Source organism: Manis javanica, chromosome 8 (genome assembly GCF_040802235.1).
Source record: "Manis javanica isolate MJ-LG chromosome 8, MJ_LKY, whole genome shotgun sequence".
Lineage (NCBI taxonomy): Eukaryota > Metazoa > Chordata > Mammalia > Pholidota > Manidae > Manis > Manis javanica.
The window spans coordinates 13,749,400-13,766,151 of record NC_133163.1 but is presented as its reverse complement, the minus strand read 5'-3'; the positions used below and the strand labels follow the sequence as shown (position 1 = coordinate 13,766,151).

Genomic DNA, 16,752 nt, shown 5'->3' with positions numbered 1-16,752 from the left:
CATTTCACAGAGGAGGAAGATGAGGCATAGAGATTTAAGTATTTTCCAAAGTTATGCAAAGTTGCGAAAATAGGATTGTGTATACACTGTACTTCTGACTGTTAAGCTAGTTTTGACATTACTCTTTGACTCACAGCTTCCATCTTGAGGTATATTCTGCTTAACCAAAGTCTCACTGTACTAGATGTTAGATAAATGTTTTACTTCTCCATCCATGTACTATGTATTTATTATCTCTTTATTTCTAGTACTTGCTTGTTTTCAGTATAAGAAAACTTATGTATTAACATAGAAGCCTTTATGTTGCCACTATATTCCGTGTTTCTTCTAAATATGCTCTGAAAACTTTGTATATACTAATTTCTGTATAAGCCAAATATCTAATTTTAAAACTTTGTATAGTCTTGTTTCTTTGACAACTAAAGAAGTTAGGCTTCTCACTTCTAATTATTGTAATTAAAAATACAGTATGTTTTGAATCATTCTGGGTAGCTTTTTTTTCCTCTAATGTTTTTATTAAAAATGAGCCTTTCTAGGTGCTGTTAGAAAAGCTGTGTCGTCAATCAACAGCCTGTCCACTAGAGGGCAGTAAAAAACAGTTTTTAAAAAACTGACCTGAATGATTTTTAATTTGATTTCCAATAAATAGGGATATTGTGTTTTTAAAAAATAAGTGACTGAACTTCTTTTTCATCCTAGGCAAAGTTGGATATTGCATTTGGAACACACCACACGTAAGCAATCTTTATGAAATGGAAATATTCCAAAAAATGTCCTCAGAGGAGCTCAGGGGCGACAGCTTTGCTGGGGAAATAAAAGCTCTCAGTAACGAAGAAGAGTGGAGCTGTTTTCTCCTAATGGCCATAGACAGAGTACTGGGATTCTGGCGGTAGCATGAAAGTCTGAATCTGTGATGTGGTTTCTGCTTTTCTGTTCCGGATGTTTGCTGTAGCTACCCCTGGAGGACCAGGTTATGGTTGCATGGTCCGTGGTTATGAGTGATGTAGGTCTGGTAGTCACGTGCCTGTGGATTCACTATTTTAAAGTCTTGTGAGTTTTATAAGATTCTGAGTAGCACTAAATAGAATATTATTAGGGTGGCCCGATGCTGTAATTAAATTTAGAAAAACTATTTTAAAACAAAAGTTGTCAACTTGAGCAGGGACAGGCATCAGCCTCTTGGGACGTCTCAAGTTTCTTTCTCCATTGTCTAAGATGCTGTAAACCGCAAACAGGAAAACTTTTCTGTTCCTGCTTGACTCATTGCACCTGATTATCAACTTGACTCCTGTTTTGCTTGAGTCTCACAGCTGTTTTACTGAGCACTTTCATGTAATTGGTTCTATAAATGAGAAAAAGAATAAGATATGATTGCCCCTATTTCAGTATTCTGTATATCACATTTATCTAGGAAAAGTTTGTCAAAATAATGTGACAAAGGTTCATCTTTCTTCTAGACCAGAAGTGGAAGTGAGTAGCTTGCTGCTTCGGGCATGTTCCTCCAGGTCTCTGTCAGGGCAAAAAGGAACCTCATAGGAGGGAGTACTGGTCCCAGGTCTTGCTGTGACCCATTTTCCTGAGGTTATAGTGACCTGACGTGAGGGCAAGTGTTCATCTTTCTCTTTGCAAAATATAGTTTTAAGCATACAACCTGTTTTAAAAAGGAATCAGAGCTGAAAGAGTTGAGCCATTTCATAAACGGATACCTATCTATCATATGTTGTCTGGTCTTAGAAGCTGTGCAGTAAATGTTGCAGTGTTCACCAACCTTCCCAATTGGCGGTTTCTATCTACTAGCAGACAGACAGGGTTTGACAGTTGTTGAGAGTGAACTCAGGCACCTAGCTCAGGTATAAATTATTCTGTACAGACAGCACTGAGCTCACAGGATCCTAATTTCATCAAAGGATACATAGATTGAATAGGCATCTTGGGCTATCCTGGCTGCATCACAGGAGAAGCTGGTGGGTGGCAGTAGTCAGCCTTCATGGGTAGACATTCTGTCAGTAATGGGTGATCCCAAGTGGACCCTAGTCCCTGCCCTTAGCTGGAACCCTAGCATAAATATCTTGCTGATTCTAAAATACATTTGGCAAGCTCTGTCATTCATTTGGCCTCTGGACGTGATTTGCTAGATCACCAGTACCAACTGTCTGTGGCCACATGTTCTGTGCCAGCAGTGAGCATGTCACGGGTATAGTTGCACTGCACTTGTGTACTAGTGAGTAGTAGAGGGCCTGCACCTTGGTGTCATTTACACTGTAGGTCCCTCGAGGGACTGAGCACGCAGAGCCTGGCCAGGATCTAACGCAGTGATATTCGATTGAGCATAGAGGGTTTATCTTTTTTTTAATGCTACTCAAAAAATTACTTGGTCCTTTTCCTTCTGTAAAGGCCCTGAATAAATAAGCAGTTTTCCTCAAGTCAGTGTTGAAGATAGGACTAGAACTCATTTACTTTAAGTTTTTAACTTATTTTTGTTTGATCACTGCTAAAATTGACCTTATTTTTTCCTTAGTGTGCCCACAACCCACACACTTTGCAAGCCCATTTCTCCTTTTCCTCCAAACGCCCACACTTTGCAGGTTCAGCCCAACAGAGTTCTTCCTTTGTGGAGTTGTAAACACCTAGGCAAGTAATTAGAACAGAACCTTTCCCAACCACACGGTATGTGTAGTTAATATTTCGTTAAAATGCTAGTGTCTTGTAGGAGATTGAATTACTTGTGTCTTGAAATTACTTTTCGTTGCTCATTTTAAAATGTTTTAAGACTTAATCCTATTTAGTATTCTTGAGACACAGCTCTGGGGGATCTAAAGTATTTGAGACTTAATAGGTCTTGCAGCGTTTAGTCTCTTGTGAGAGGCAAAACATGAATTAGAGAAAGCAGAAGCCTTCCAGCTCATGGTAGTGGGGTGTAAACTGCTTCCCCAGCTTGGCGGAGGGTAGCTGCCACAGTAAATGTGAAGTAGTCTTTGCCATCACACCCACTTCAGCACATACTGACCATGCGCTACGTGCAAAGCATCAGAAATGACCATGACACAGCCCGGATCTTGCAGTTGCTCATCATCCTGTGAGGTCTGATACACAGACCATGTTTCTGCAGGATGGTATGCAGTCCCTGGGTTCATGTCACAATGCTTGAGAATTCTAGAGCCTTTCAGTGTTCCCCAGACCCAGGACAAAAGTACCTCTGACAGCCCTGAGAATCAATGGTGGAGGGGTGGGGGACGGGGGACGGAAGGACACCACTCCGTCTGGGAGCCAGTGGCAAATTGTAGGGCTGGTGGGGGGGGGGGGGGGCAGCAGGTACCGCTTTCCTGCTTCCATCTGTAGCCGGGCTCCCAGCTCACGTGACTTAGTCCTCTTTCTTGCTCAAACCACATGGCCCCTCACCCACCCCTACTCCAGGGGCGGGAAGTGTCTGCAGCCCAGCCAGGCCTGCGGAGGCCGTGCATGGAGAGGGGAGGATCCTCGGCCAAAGGACTTTTCTTCTGGCTCGTTGGGGAACCTTGACAACCCCCACTGTCCCCCCAGCCACAGGCTCTGCAGTTTTAGAGGTGATGACAGTGCCGCTGAGCTGCCTTTGGGAGTTGGCATGCTGGCACCCTGCAGGGCTTCTGGGATGATGCCTCTGGGTGCTCCACAGACACTACTTTTCTTTACCCCTCTGCAGGAGTCGCTCCAAATTCAGGAATTATCCCTTTCACTGTCCCCACAACTTAACAGATAACATGCAGGTCAGCATCCTTCAAGGGAGACCTCATTTCTTAGTCCTTTTTATCCATTTTTAATTGGGACCTTATTAGACATGCTGTTTTGTCTATGAAAAGATTAACGTGAGTCCCCTTAGATTAGTTCACAATTCTGTTTGATGGGAGTCTCTCACATCAGTGCATGATTTTCCTGATAAGTGATGCCTTGATTAATGGAAATATTTGTAAAACTTATATCATGAATTCATAACTGGCTCATTCTTACTTACAATCAGCTGCTAATTTGGCAACTGTGTATGTAAATTTGCCCAGATTTCAGGGAGTAGGTTTCATAAAAGGAAAGAAGATTGGTTCAGCAGCTGTCATTTCCTCCAGTTTGCATTAATTTACTGTTTGCCAGCTTGGGTTAAATCCTCATTTTGGAAAGAGCTAAATGTCTCGTTCTCTTTTTGGTTCTTACCTCCCTTTCTTTATCTTTCTGTGCTACCTCCATTCTGTCCAAATAGTATTCATGTTGTTTATTTGGAGAGAACCAGTGGTTAATTTCCCTGTGTGTGAACTGACATCAGTTAAGTATTAAGTGTTTTGGTCTCAGTAGAAATAAGGTAGAAGTATTGCCTTGAGAAGTGGATCTCTAGTTGGGGAGAGGAAACTTAGATTCCCGAAATAATTAGGAAACAGTTAGGAGGCCAGAAACCCCTAGTAGATTACAAAGTAAAGCGAGGCATTGCGGGAGTGGTGGGAACGCGTGTGTGGGCGCCTTGTGCTTTTAACAGAATGTGTACTGTGTTTCTTCCTCACAGACCCTATGCAGTAAGGAAGGGGTTAATTCTTTGTGTTACAAATAAAGAAACAAGGCTCAGGGACACTGAATGACTTAGCTAGGGTCCTGGGGCTGCTAACTGATGAAGACTAGACCTTAGGTCTCCCAACTTCAAATAGGTAGCTCTAATTTACATCCTATCACCCCCACCTCTCTCTCACTGAATTAAATGTGTTTGGAGGCCTGAGGAAGCCCCAAGGAAAAGGGAGGCCTCAACTGGGTCTGATTTGTGTTAATGAAGAAGAAAAGGAAAGGCTTACCTCAACCCAGATACACCCTGGTGATGAGCGTAGCATCTGTGGAGTAAGAAAAAATATCCATCTTAGGAAAATGAAGCATCCTCAAACTTTTTTTTTTGATATCATTAATGTACAATTACATGAGCAGCATTATGGTTACTAGACTCCCCCCATTATCAAGTCCCCACCATATACCTCATTACAGTCGCTGTCCATCAGCCTAGTAAGGTGCTATGGAATCACTACTTGTCTTCTCTGAGCTATACTGCCCTCCCCGTGCCCCACATGCACACCATGTGTACTAATCGTAATGCCCTGTATTCCCCTTATCCCTCCCTTCCCACCCGTCCTTCCCAGTCCCTCCCCCTTTGGTAACTATTAGTCCATTCTTGGGTTCTGTGATTCTGCTGCTCTTTTGTTCCTTCAGTTTTTTTCTTTGTTCTTATACTCCACAGATGAGTGAAATCATTTCATACTTGTCTTTCTCCGCTTGGCTTATTTCACTGAGCATAACACCCTCTAGCTCCATCCATGTTGTTGCAAATGGTAAGATTTGTTTTATTCTTATGGCTGAGTAATATTCCATTGCGTATATGTACCACATCTTCTTTATCCATTCATCTACTGATGGACACTTAAGTTGCTTCCATTTCTTGGCTATTGTAAATAGTGCTGCGATAAACATAGGGGTGCATCTGTCTTTTTGAAACTGGGCTCCTGCATTCTTAGGGTAAATTCCTAGGAGTGGAATTTCTGGGTCAAATGGTATTTCTGTTTTGAGTTTTTTGAGGAACCTCCATACTGCTTTCCACAATGGTTGAACTAATTTACATTCCCACCAGCAGTGTAGGAGGGTTCCCCTTTCTCCACAACCTCACCAACATTTGTTGTTGTTTGTCTTTCGGATGGTGGCCATCCCAACTGGTGTGAGGTGATATCTCATTGTGGTTTTAATTTACATTTCTCTGATGACTAGCAATGTGGAGCATCTTTCCATGTGCCTGTTGGCCATCTGAATTTCTTCTTTGGAGAACTGTCTGTTCAGCTCCTCTGCCCATTTTTTTAATTGGATTATTTGCTTTTTGTTTGTTGAGGTGCATGAATTATTTATATATTTTGGATATCAACCCTTTATCAGATTTATGAATATATTCTCCCATACTGTAGGATGCCTTTTTGTTCTACTGATGGTGTCCTTTCTGCACAGAAGCTTTTCAGCTTGATATAGACCCACTTGTTCATTTTTGCTTTTGTTTACCTTGCCCAGGGAGATATGTTCATGAAGAAGTCACTCATGTTTAGGTCCAAGAGATTTTTGCCTATGTTTTTTTCTAAGAGTTTTATGGTTTCATGACTTACATTCAGGTGTTTGTTCCATTTCAAATTTACTTTTGTATATGGGCTTAGACAATCATCCAGTTTCATTCTCTTACTTGTAGCTGTCCTATTTTGCCAACACTAGCTGTTGAAGAGGTTGTCATTTCCCCCATTGTATATCCATGGCTCGTTTATCATATGTTAATTGACCATATATGTTTGGATTAATATCTGGACTCTCTATTCTGTTCCACTGGTCTGTGGGTCTGTTCTTGTGCTAGTACCAAATTGTCTTGACTACTGTGGCTTTGTAGTACAGCTTGAAATTGGGAGGCAAGATCCCCCCTGCTATTTGGGGTCTTTTGTGGCTCCATATGAATTTTTGAACTATTTGTTTCAGTTTTTTGAAGAATGCTGTAGGTATTTTGATAGGGATTGCATTGAATCTGTAGATTGCTTTAGGCATGATGGCCATTTTGACAATATTAATTCTTCCTAGCCAAGAGCTGGGATTAATTTCCATTTATTAGTGTCTTTGATCCCTCTCAAAAGTGTCTTGTAGTTTTCAAGGTACAGGTCTTTCACTTCCTTGGTTAGGTTTATTCCTAGGTATTTTATTTTATTCTTTTTGATGTGATTGTGAATGGAATTGTTTTCCTGATTTCTCTTTCTGCTAGCTTATCATTAGAGTATAGGAATGCCACAGATTTCTGTGTATTAATTTTGTATCCTCCAACTTTGCTGAATTCAGATATTAGTTCTAGTAGTTTTGGAGTGGATTCTTTAGGGATTTTTATGTACAATATCATGTCATCTGCAAATTGTGACAGTTTGACTTCTTCCTTAACAATCTGGATGCCTTCTATTTCTTTGTTCTGTCTAATTGCCGTGGCTAGGACCTCCAGTACTATGTTGAATAACAGTGGGGAGAGTGGGCATCCCTGTCTTGTTCCCGATCTCAGAGGAAAAGCTTTCAGCTTCTCACTGTTCAGTATGATGTTGGCTGTGGGTTTATGATATATGGCCTTTATTATGTTGAGGTACTTGTCCTCTATACCCATTTTGTTGAGAGTTTTTATCATGAATGGATGCTGAATTTTGTCAGATGCTTTTTTAACATCTATGGAGATGATCATGTGGTTAGTCCTTTTTGTTGATGTGGTGGATGATGTTGATGGATTTTTGAATGTTGTACCATCCTTGCATCCCTGAGATGAATCCCACTTGATCATGGTGTATGATCCTTTTCATGTATTTTTGAATTTGGTGTGCTAATATTTTGTTGAGTATTTTTGCATCTATGCTCATCAGGAATCTTGGTCTGTAATTTTCTTTTTTGTGGTGTCTCTGCCTGGTTTTGGTATTAGAGTGATGCTGGCTTCATAGAATGAGTTTGGAAGTATTCTGTCCTCTCCTAATTTTTGGAAAACTTTAAGGAGAATGGGTATTATGTCTTTTCTAAATGCCTGATAAAACTCAGCGGTGAATCCATATGGCCAGGGGTTTTGTTCTTGGGTAGTTATTTGATTACCGATTGAATTTCGTTGCTGGTAATTGGTCTGTTTAGATTTTCTGTTTCTTCCTTGGTCAGTCTTGGAAGGTTGTATTTTTCTAGAAAGCTGTCCATTTCTTCTAGGTTTTCCAGCTTGTTAGTATATAGATTCTCATAGTATTCTCTAATAATTCTTTGTATTTCTGTGGGGTCCATTGTGATTTTTCCTTTCCCATTTCTGATTCTGTTGATGTGTGTAGATTCTCTTTTTCTCTTAATAAGTCTGGCTAGGGGCTCATCTATTTTGTTTATTTTCTCAAAGAACCAGCTCTTCTTTTCATTGATTTTTTCTATTGTTTTATTCTTCTCAATTTTATTTATTTCTTCTCTGATCTTTATTATGTCCCTCCTTCTGCTGACTTTGGGCCTCATTTGTCCTTCTTTTTCCAGTTTCAATAATTGTGACTTTAGACTATTCATTTGGGATTGTTCTTCCTTCTTTAAATAGGATTGCTGTATACTTTCCTCTTAGCACGGTCTTGGCTGCATCCCACAGAAGTTGGGGCTTTGTGCTGTTGTTGTCATTTGTCTCCATATATTGCTTGATCTCTGTTTTAATTTGGTAATTGATCCATTGATTATTTAGGAGCATGTTGTTAAGCCTCCATGTGTTTGTGAGCCTTTTTGTTTTCTTTGTACAATTTATTTCTAGTTTTATACCTTTGTGATCTGAGACATTGATTGGTAGAATTTCAATCTTTTTTAATTTACTGAGGCTCTTTTTGTGGCCTAGTATGTGGTCTATTCTGGAAAATGTTCCATGTGCACTTGAGAAGAATGTGTATCCTGCTGTTTTTGGGTGTAGAATTCTGTAGATGTCTGTTAGGTCCATCTGTTCTAGTGTGTTGTTCAGTGTCTCTGTGTCTTTACTTATTTTCTGTCTGATGGATTTATCCTTTGGAGTGAGTGGTGTATTGAAGTCTCCTAAAATGAATGCATTGCATTCTATTTCCTCCTTTAGTTCTGTTAGTATTTGTTTCAATATGCTGGTGCTCCTGTGTTGGGTTGCATATATATTTAGAATGGTTATATCCTCTTGTTGGACTGAGCCCTTTATCATTATGTAATGTCCTTCTTTATCTCTTGTTACTTTCTTTGTTTTGAAGTCTGTTTTGTCTGATACAAGTACTGCAACACCTGCTTTTCTCTCCCTACTGTTTGCATGAAATACCTTTTTCCATCCCTTCACTTTTAGTCTGTGTATATCTTTGGGTTTGAGGTAAGTCTCTTGTAAGCAGCATATAGATGGGTCTTGCTTTTTTATCCATTCTGTTACTCTGTGTCTTTTGATTGGTGCATTCAGTCCATTTACATTTAGGGTGATTATCTATAGTTATGTACTTATTGTCATTACAGGCTTTGGATTCGTCATTACCAAAGGTTCAAGGGTAGCTGCTTTACTATCTATCAGTGTAACTTTAACTCACTTATTATGCTATTATAAACACAGTCTTATGATTCTTTATTTCTCTCCCTTCTTATTCTTCCTCCTCCACTCCTTATATGTTAGGTGTTTTATTCTGCACTCTTTTCTATTTCCTTTGACTGCTTTTATGAATAGCTGATTTTATTTTTTGCCTTTAGTTAGTATTTGGTTGGTCTGCTTTCTTTGCTGTGATAATATTAATATTAATTATTTTCTCTGGTGACATGTATTTAGCCTTAAGAGTACTTCCAACTAGAGCAGTCCCTTTAAAATATGCTGTAGAGGTTGTTTGTGCGAGGCAAATTCCCTCAACTTTTGCTTATCTGGAAATTGCTTAATCCCTCCTCTAAATTTAAATGATAATCTTGCTGGATACAGTATTCTTGGTTCAAGGCCCTTCTGTTTCATTCCATTAAATATATCATGCCATTCTCTTCTGGCCTGTAAGGTTTTTGTTGAGAAGTCTAATGATAGCCTGATGGGTTTTCCTTTGTAGGTGATCTTTTTTCTCTCTCTGGCTGCCTTTAATACCCTGTCCTTGTCTTTGATCTTTGCTATTTTAATTATTATATGTATTGGTGTTGTCCTCCTTGGTTCCCTTGTGTTGGGAGATCTGTGGTCTTCCACAGTCTGAGAGACTATTTCTTTCCCCAGCTTGGGGAAGTGTTCAGCAATCATTTCTTCAAAGTTACTCTCTATCCCTTTTTCTCTCTCTTCTTCTTTTGGTATCCCTGTAATGCAAATATTGTTCTGTTTTGATTGGTCACACAGTTCTCTTAATATTCTTTCATTCCTAGAGATCTTTTTATCTCTCTCTGCCTCAGCTTCTCTGTATTCCTGTTCTCTGATGTCTATTCCATTAACAGTCTCTTGCATCTCATCCAGTCTGCTCTTAAATCCTTCCATTGTTTGTCTCATTTCTGTTATCTCCCTCCAGAATTCATCCCTTAACTCTTGCATATTTCTCTGCAGCTCCATCAGCATGGTAATGACTTTTATTTTGAATTCTTTATAAGGAATATTGGTTATATCTATCTCTCCAGGCCCTCTCTCTGGCATTGTTTGATTTTGGACTGGACCAGCTTCTTCTGCCTTTTCTTGGTGATAGAAGTGATCGCCGGCAAGTGATGTGTGTGTCAACCGGAAGAACAAAGTCCCTTCCTGCTTGCTGGTCACCTTGCCCTTGTCCGCTGCTTGTGCTGGTTACCCACACACCGGGAGCAGTCTCTGGGTTAATCCCCTGAGCTGCCTTGGGCAGGGCGGCCCTCGGGATGACCTAGGGCATTGCCAGGGGTCACAGGTGCCCGACGTGTGTTCTCCTATGAGATGGCTTCCACTGTCTGTGCCTGGCAGCTGTGTGCTGGCGGCAGCCTCTGGGTCTGGCCCAGGTAGCTGCGCACTGGGAGAAGACTCTGTGTGGTTGCTGTGGGCAGGACTGCTCCCCGGCTGGTCCACAGCAATGGCCGGTGAGCTGGTTTGCTTGCAGTGCCAGTGGGGGGGAATGAATTTCAAGCTGCTTATCACCATGAGGGGCTTCAGAGCTGCATTGCCATCCAGGGTATTAGGGCGCCTGAAGTTCCTTAAGATTTCCAGCCTGCTGGGCTGAGTGTGCCAGGACAATTTTGTCCACCTGTTATACCCTTGTCCTTTAAGAGTTTTAAAGTGCCCGCTTTTCTTTTGTCCTAGAGGAGCAGGCTGTGGGGACCTGCTCACAGTCTCCATCTCAGATATTACTTTTCCGTTTCTCTAATATTGAGTACAGCATGCAATGTGTGTCTGTGCTCCTGGTGCTGATTACTAGGGCTGGTTATTTAGCAGTCCTGTGCTTCCACTACCCCCCCGCTCTGATTCTTTTCCTCCAGCCGGTGAGCTGGGGTTAGGGGAGTGCTTGGGTCCCACCAGCTCCTGGCTTTGTCTCTTACCCTTTTCTTGGGATGCTGAGTTCTTGCACATGTAGATGTAGCCTGGCTGGTGTTCTATATCTTCTGGTCTCTCTTTTAGGAATAGTTGTATTTGCTGTATTTGCAAAATATATATGGTTTTGGGAGGAGATTTCTGCCACCCTACTCACTCCGCCATCTTGAGCACCTCCCCCTCCATCTTCAAACTTTTTTAAAACTGCATCTGACAGTAAGAATGTTACATGTTAGTCTGTTGCACACATCCATGCTTATGTGCTGAAACAAATTTCATGAGCTAATAATTAAAATATATGCAAGATACTCTTGAGTTTCTAATTTACTCTATTATAATTAAAAAAAAATTCTAGCCACAGTGTAGCAAGAGGTTGTGATCATGCTTTAAAACACTGGACAAGAAGGTTCCTATTATCCCCACTAGTAACAGACCATGCAAAACAGGGAGGGGGCCAGGCTGGAGGGAGGGGGCTTGAAGTGCCAGGCAGGCCATGTGGACAGGGTAAGGCACAAGTTCATTTACCACAAATTATTTTGAGTGTTTTGTAAAGTTGTTTCTACTGTCATTTAAGCAGACTCTGATCATGGTGATGTGTAGAAGAAAGGAAGATTAAGTAATAGAAGAAAAGAAATTTAAGAAAGGAGTTTAAGAATTCCTTCAGCTATTACATTTGCATTAGAAAAATATTACTTGTTTTGAAAGTACTTTTTGATGCTTTTTCTGTTTTTGAAGGAAAATGATGCTCCTGCTGTATGAAGAAGGCCTCCGGGTCATCATCCACACCTCCAATCTCATCCATGAGGACTGGCACCAGAAAACTCAGGGGTCTGTAGCACTCCATTTACTTGTGTGCTCAGAAAGGTCAAAGTCAGAGTGTTCACTTTATTCTTCTTTTTCCTGCTTTTTTTTTAACTGTAAAAAAAACTACTAATATGGTATAGAAAAGATAACTGGAAAAAATTACAGTATTTTGCTACCTCCCTGCAATTCCACTCTGTTGAGGCAGCCAGTGTTAACAGTTTAGTACACGACCATCCACAATTTTCTTTTATACATGCAGACATACATAAATATTTACACATGGTAGTTTTCTCCTAGTTTTTACAAAAATGGGTTTCATATACAAGCTCTATCGCCAAGCAGAGGGAACAGCATGGGCAAAGGATCTGAGGCAGGAAGGAGGATGCAAGCTGAAAGCTGCAAATGCAGCACTTTTCCAGGAAGACCTGGAGATAACTCTTCTTGGGCCACACTTACCCCTTCTTCATCTTGTACCCTTGCTTGCCACTTCCCAAATGCGTATCGAAGGAAAACTTGGAGGTTTATTAGACACTAAAATTTTCCCTTCATCCCCAGTTTATTTTCCCATAAAACATCTACAAACTGGTATCTTTTTAGAGCCTTTAATATGTTCTCATTGTGCATCTCCAAGAGAATAGTTGGATTTGGAAGACTCATGGTTCTTTTTAATACTACTAACGCCTCACTCATCCTTGTGTACATATGCTTGATCCTGTTTTTGATCCCTTCTTTAAAGAAGGATTTGGTTTGGTGTTTTTTGGAGGGAATTTGTTCAAATCAGTTTTAACCATTGCCCTTGCTTTTGTTAAGCTTGTCATTATGACTAGATTAATTTCTCTTTCTTTCATTTCAGCTGTTTTGTACATCTCTGCCTTCCCTAGGGAACAGCTGGTTCACAGCTTCCTGTTAGGGAACACTCAGACATTTGTCTAGCATCCTTTCAGGACTTAAAACTTCTCTGCTGTAATCCTCCCCTGCCATATTTTGCCCCATTTCATTGCCCAGGCTGGGCTAGAACTCCTAACTTAGGGTGTAGGTCTGACTGAACAGGTCACATTTTAGATTGAGCTAAATCCACAGCCTTCTAGCCTCCAACCACTCGGCCTGCACTGACCCGAGTGTGTTGTGTAGAACAGGAGTACCCTTTCCTTACGACAACAGCTCCAGTTGGAAAGAGACTTTTCCCTGAGCCCAGCATCTCTACCCTTCACTCCTTCTCCACCACAGCACATGCCTTTGAGCACCCCCATCCCCACTGCCTGATAATGTTCCTGTGGACGTGTTCTAGTTTTTGAGTGTCCCACTTAAAACATGCTTGGCAAAACAGTGTAATTCCAGGTTCAGGGTTGAGGGGATCGCCACTGTCCCTAAGAGCCTCAGCCACAGGACTCCTGATGCACTGAGTTTCCAGTTAACTCGGAGCGTGTGCCACTATTATAAGCTGCCAGGCTGGGTTTGGGGATTCATGACTCATATGCAGCCCCATCAAAAGAGGAAATGAGATTAACATAGCTTGTTCTTAGGGAAACAGTAATGAATGTAGCTAAAGAGATATATCAATTTGACAATCAGTTTTTTTGTGGCTCAGAGAACCCCACCGATGGCCTCCAACTGCTGGAGTCACGAAGCTCTCTGCGCTTTCCCAGGGTGGCTGCTGTAGGGGAAGGGATTAAGGGCAAGACTTCAGGTGTTCTTTTTTTTTCTTCTATATTTAAAAAAGATTTAATTAAAGTAATTTATTGACTAGGTAGTAGCTTCACATGGTTAAAAACTCAAAGTGCCAAGGGTATGAAATCTCCCTCCAGCTTCCCTCTGGCAGCCGCCCTGGGGTGGGTGCAGTTACCTCACAGCAGTCTGCATTCTACGCTTTCTCTGAAATCTGCAGTTTCATGTTTGGGTTGTAATGTTTGAAAGACATTTAAAAAGGTATGCCAGTGTTCCAGCTGTCCTTTTTTAGTTGCTGCAGGGTGCTCCTGCTAATTTTCACATTTACAATGATTTGGCCCACAGCAATGATTTTCTCATCTTATTTTCTGAAGTGTTAATGCCGCATATCTCAGCATCCTGATGTAGAAAGTCACCACCTGTCATGTCCTCACTCCTGTGAGTGAGCCTGTAATCCAGGAGGGCCCCCACACAGCTCTCTGAGGCAGGACCTCACACACCCATCTGCCCAGTGCGGTTGTTTTACACACACACAGGCAGACGCTCAGAGAAGCCATTGGGCTTGCCCTAGGTGGCACAGCCCGGCGGCGGCAGAGCCAGGTCCAGAGCCCGGATTCTCGTCCTTGGCAGTGTGTTACCTCTCGTGTGAGGAGTCTCCTTGAGGTGGGAAGGGAGTATGACTGTCATCCTGCTAGAAACACGCACACAGTTGAGAAGATGCACAGCCAGGATCCTCGTGGTTCTGGATGCTTCCTGTTCTGGTTGCCTGCATCTCACCAGTCTCCTTTGAGCGCTGTCAGGTGCAGGAAGTGGGCAGTTTCTCTTTTGGTTTGATGGTTATGTTATGTATAACATGGTCATATTAGTAGAACCGTGGCGAAAGCAGCCACAGAAGGGGAAAGGCAAAAACAACTGGTACATCCCAAGCATTTCTTTAAGCTGAACACCGTTCATTACTCCACGTGTGTCTTTGTAACACTCCGAGGAAGGACTGTTAACCTGAGCTTGCAGTTGAAGAAACTGAGCATCAGAGGGTTGAAGCCATGCTCTCGTGTAATCTCCTGTGGAGTACTTCAGAGGAGGCTTGGGTGTAGATAACGGTTTTCCATTTGTGGGTATACTATAGAAGTTTTGGCACAGTGCGTTGTTTTCCTTTGGGGAAAAAGAATGAATGAAATGAAAGATGTCGTTAATATCTTGTTCACTGAATTAATTGACAGTGTGAGGTTAGTGTTAATGTAATATCATTAAATGTGGTGTGTCCTCATTCCAGACAGCAGGAAAGTATAGGACATGAAAATATCTCAAACTGCTATAGGATATACATCATGCAAATGAGTTTATTGAAAAGAGATTTGTGCAAACATTTTTCTTAGTAGAGATAACTTATTCTTTTCCATTTTTCTGAAGAACTTTATTGACATAGGCGTGGGTTACTATGGATGGTGGGGATTTACTGTTACAGTTAAGAGTAGAACTCTGAACCCTTGTCATCGAGCCCTAGCAATAGGGAGAGGAGGAAGAAGGGCTGATGGCAGAGGGAGCTCAGAAGCCTTGAGTCCTGTGAGGTGGGCGGAGGCCAGAGTTTACCTGGTCTTAAATTCGTGGTGAGGTGTTCGAAAATAATTCTGACTGTGGTAGAAACCGTTAGAGTGGCGGGTGGATTTAGGTTCATGTTTCATAAGGCTCATCCTCCTTATCACGTGGAGCTACGTAGTGAGATTCACCTCTTCCCTAGGGTGGGTGCATCGCCAGTACAGAGACATCATGGTGATCAGTTTCTTCCCTGCTGTTGTTTTTTCTCTCTTCCAGAATATGGTTGAGCCCTTTGTACCCACGAATTGCCCATGGAACCCACAGGTCTGGGGAGTCAACAACACATTTTAAAGCAGATCTCATCAGCTACTTGATGGCTTATAATGTTCCTCCTCTCAAGGAGTGGATAGATGTTATCCAGGAGCATGATCTCTCTGAAACAAAGTAGGTGTTGTCTTAGCAATTTGGATGCTTACAGGAGGTTAATACTTGAGAGCCACACGGCATGTGCAGTGCAGGGGCCATGGAAAGAAGTGGGGTGATAATTTGGCAGCCTTTCCTCATGTGACAAGAGCAGAACCTCTCACTGTCTGTATCTCATGGGTCCCAGGCACCCAAGTGGAGGCCATAAATCTCCCCGCTTACGTTCAGCCTGCCGCCGGAGAACCCTTACAGCTGATGAGGTCTCTGCCGGGTGCCTTCCACCCTGCAGGTGTCCCACCATCACTTCATGTGCTTCAAAATGAGTTTGCGTGTCAATTACTCTTCTGACAAAACACCCCAAGAAAGTGGGTCAGCCCCTAGAACATTTCATGATTACATTAGTTTTCATGTGTATTTTGTGATCTGGGGGTCCACAGATCGCATCATTGTGTTCCATAGCTTGCGTTTTATATCTTTTTAGCGTTTACCTCATTGGATCAACACCAGGACGCTTTCAGGGAAGTCAGAAAGATAACTGGGGACATTTTCGGCTTAGGAAGGTAACAGAGTTTTTACTATTTTAACATTTTTTAGTAATTTAATTAATATTCTCTTTCCTTTTTCATTTATAATTGTGTATTTTGATGGCAGCTTTACAATCTCTAGTAAATTCTGGGCAAACTGGATGATTGATTGCCTAATTGTAGTTTTCAGTAATTACTTTCTACTGATGTGTCTCTTCTACAGGTGTAGAGTAGACCATTCTAAATGACAAAAGTATGTGGACTTTTCTTAGTTTTCATACAAGCATGGCAGGTTTTGATTTTGCAGCGTATTTTAACATACAAATTCAACAGAGAACAGAAAATATTGTTGAGTAAAGGCTATAATGGAGCTATTATGTATTTTGTTTACAAAACCAGTCCCTTCAAGAGAATTGTCATTACAAAAGTGACATTTACTGGATATGAAAATGAACAAAGAAAGATCTTTAACAAAATAAAACAAGCAAGTTAAAGATCAGAGTTTCCTTCATCTCTCCATAGAGGACATAATACTGACCTTAATAAATTCCTAAAGCAGCTTTCTTAAAAGCTTTGCCTCTGTTTTTGTAAAAATACATATGTAATATGTTATGTAAGAATTCCCTTTGGCTAATGAAACATTTTCATTGAAATTCCCTTTCTTGAAATGAGACCATGGCTGAAAGAGCAGGAAAGAGCTTGAAGCCAACATCTTCAGGTCTTGACCTACAGTAGAGCACGCTTGCTAAGGGCACAGCTTGGAGGTGGATTCCCATACCTGGGTTCAAAATCCTGACCTGTTGTTTACAA

At 41.5% G+C, this 16,752-nt stretch overlaps 1 protein-coding gene across 4 annotated transcripts in view; it reads left to right on the top strand.

Moving 5' to 3' along the window:
- Positions 1-16,752, top strand: part of TDP1 (tyrosyl-DNA phosphodiesterase 1) — an 88,747-nt gene that overhangs the window by 13,788 nt on the left and 58,207 nt on the right. For 3 of the 4 annotated variants that reach the window (XM_073241989.1, XM_073241987.1, XM_073241986.1), the window contains 4 exons: positions 700-734; positions 11,726-11,818; positions 15,272-15,439; positions 15,900-15,978. In XM_073241989.1, the coding sequence (XP_073098090.1) occupies positions 700-734; positions 11,726-11,818; positions 15,272-15,439; positions 15,900-15,978 (375 nt within the window). The remainder of the gene's footprint in view (positions 1-699; positions 735-11,725; positions 11,819-15,271; positions 15,440-15,899; positions 15,979-16,752) is intronic. The other variant, XM_073241988.1, reaches the window with a different exon arrangement.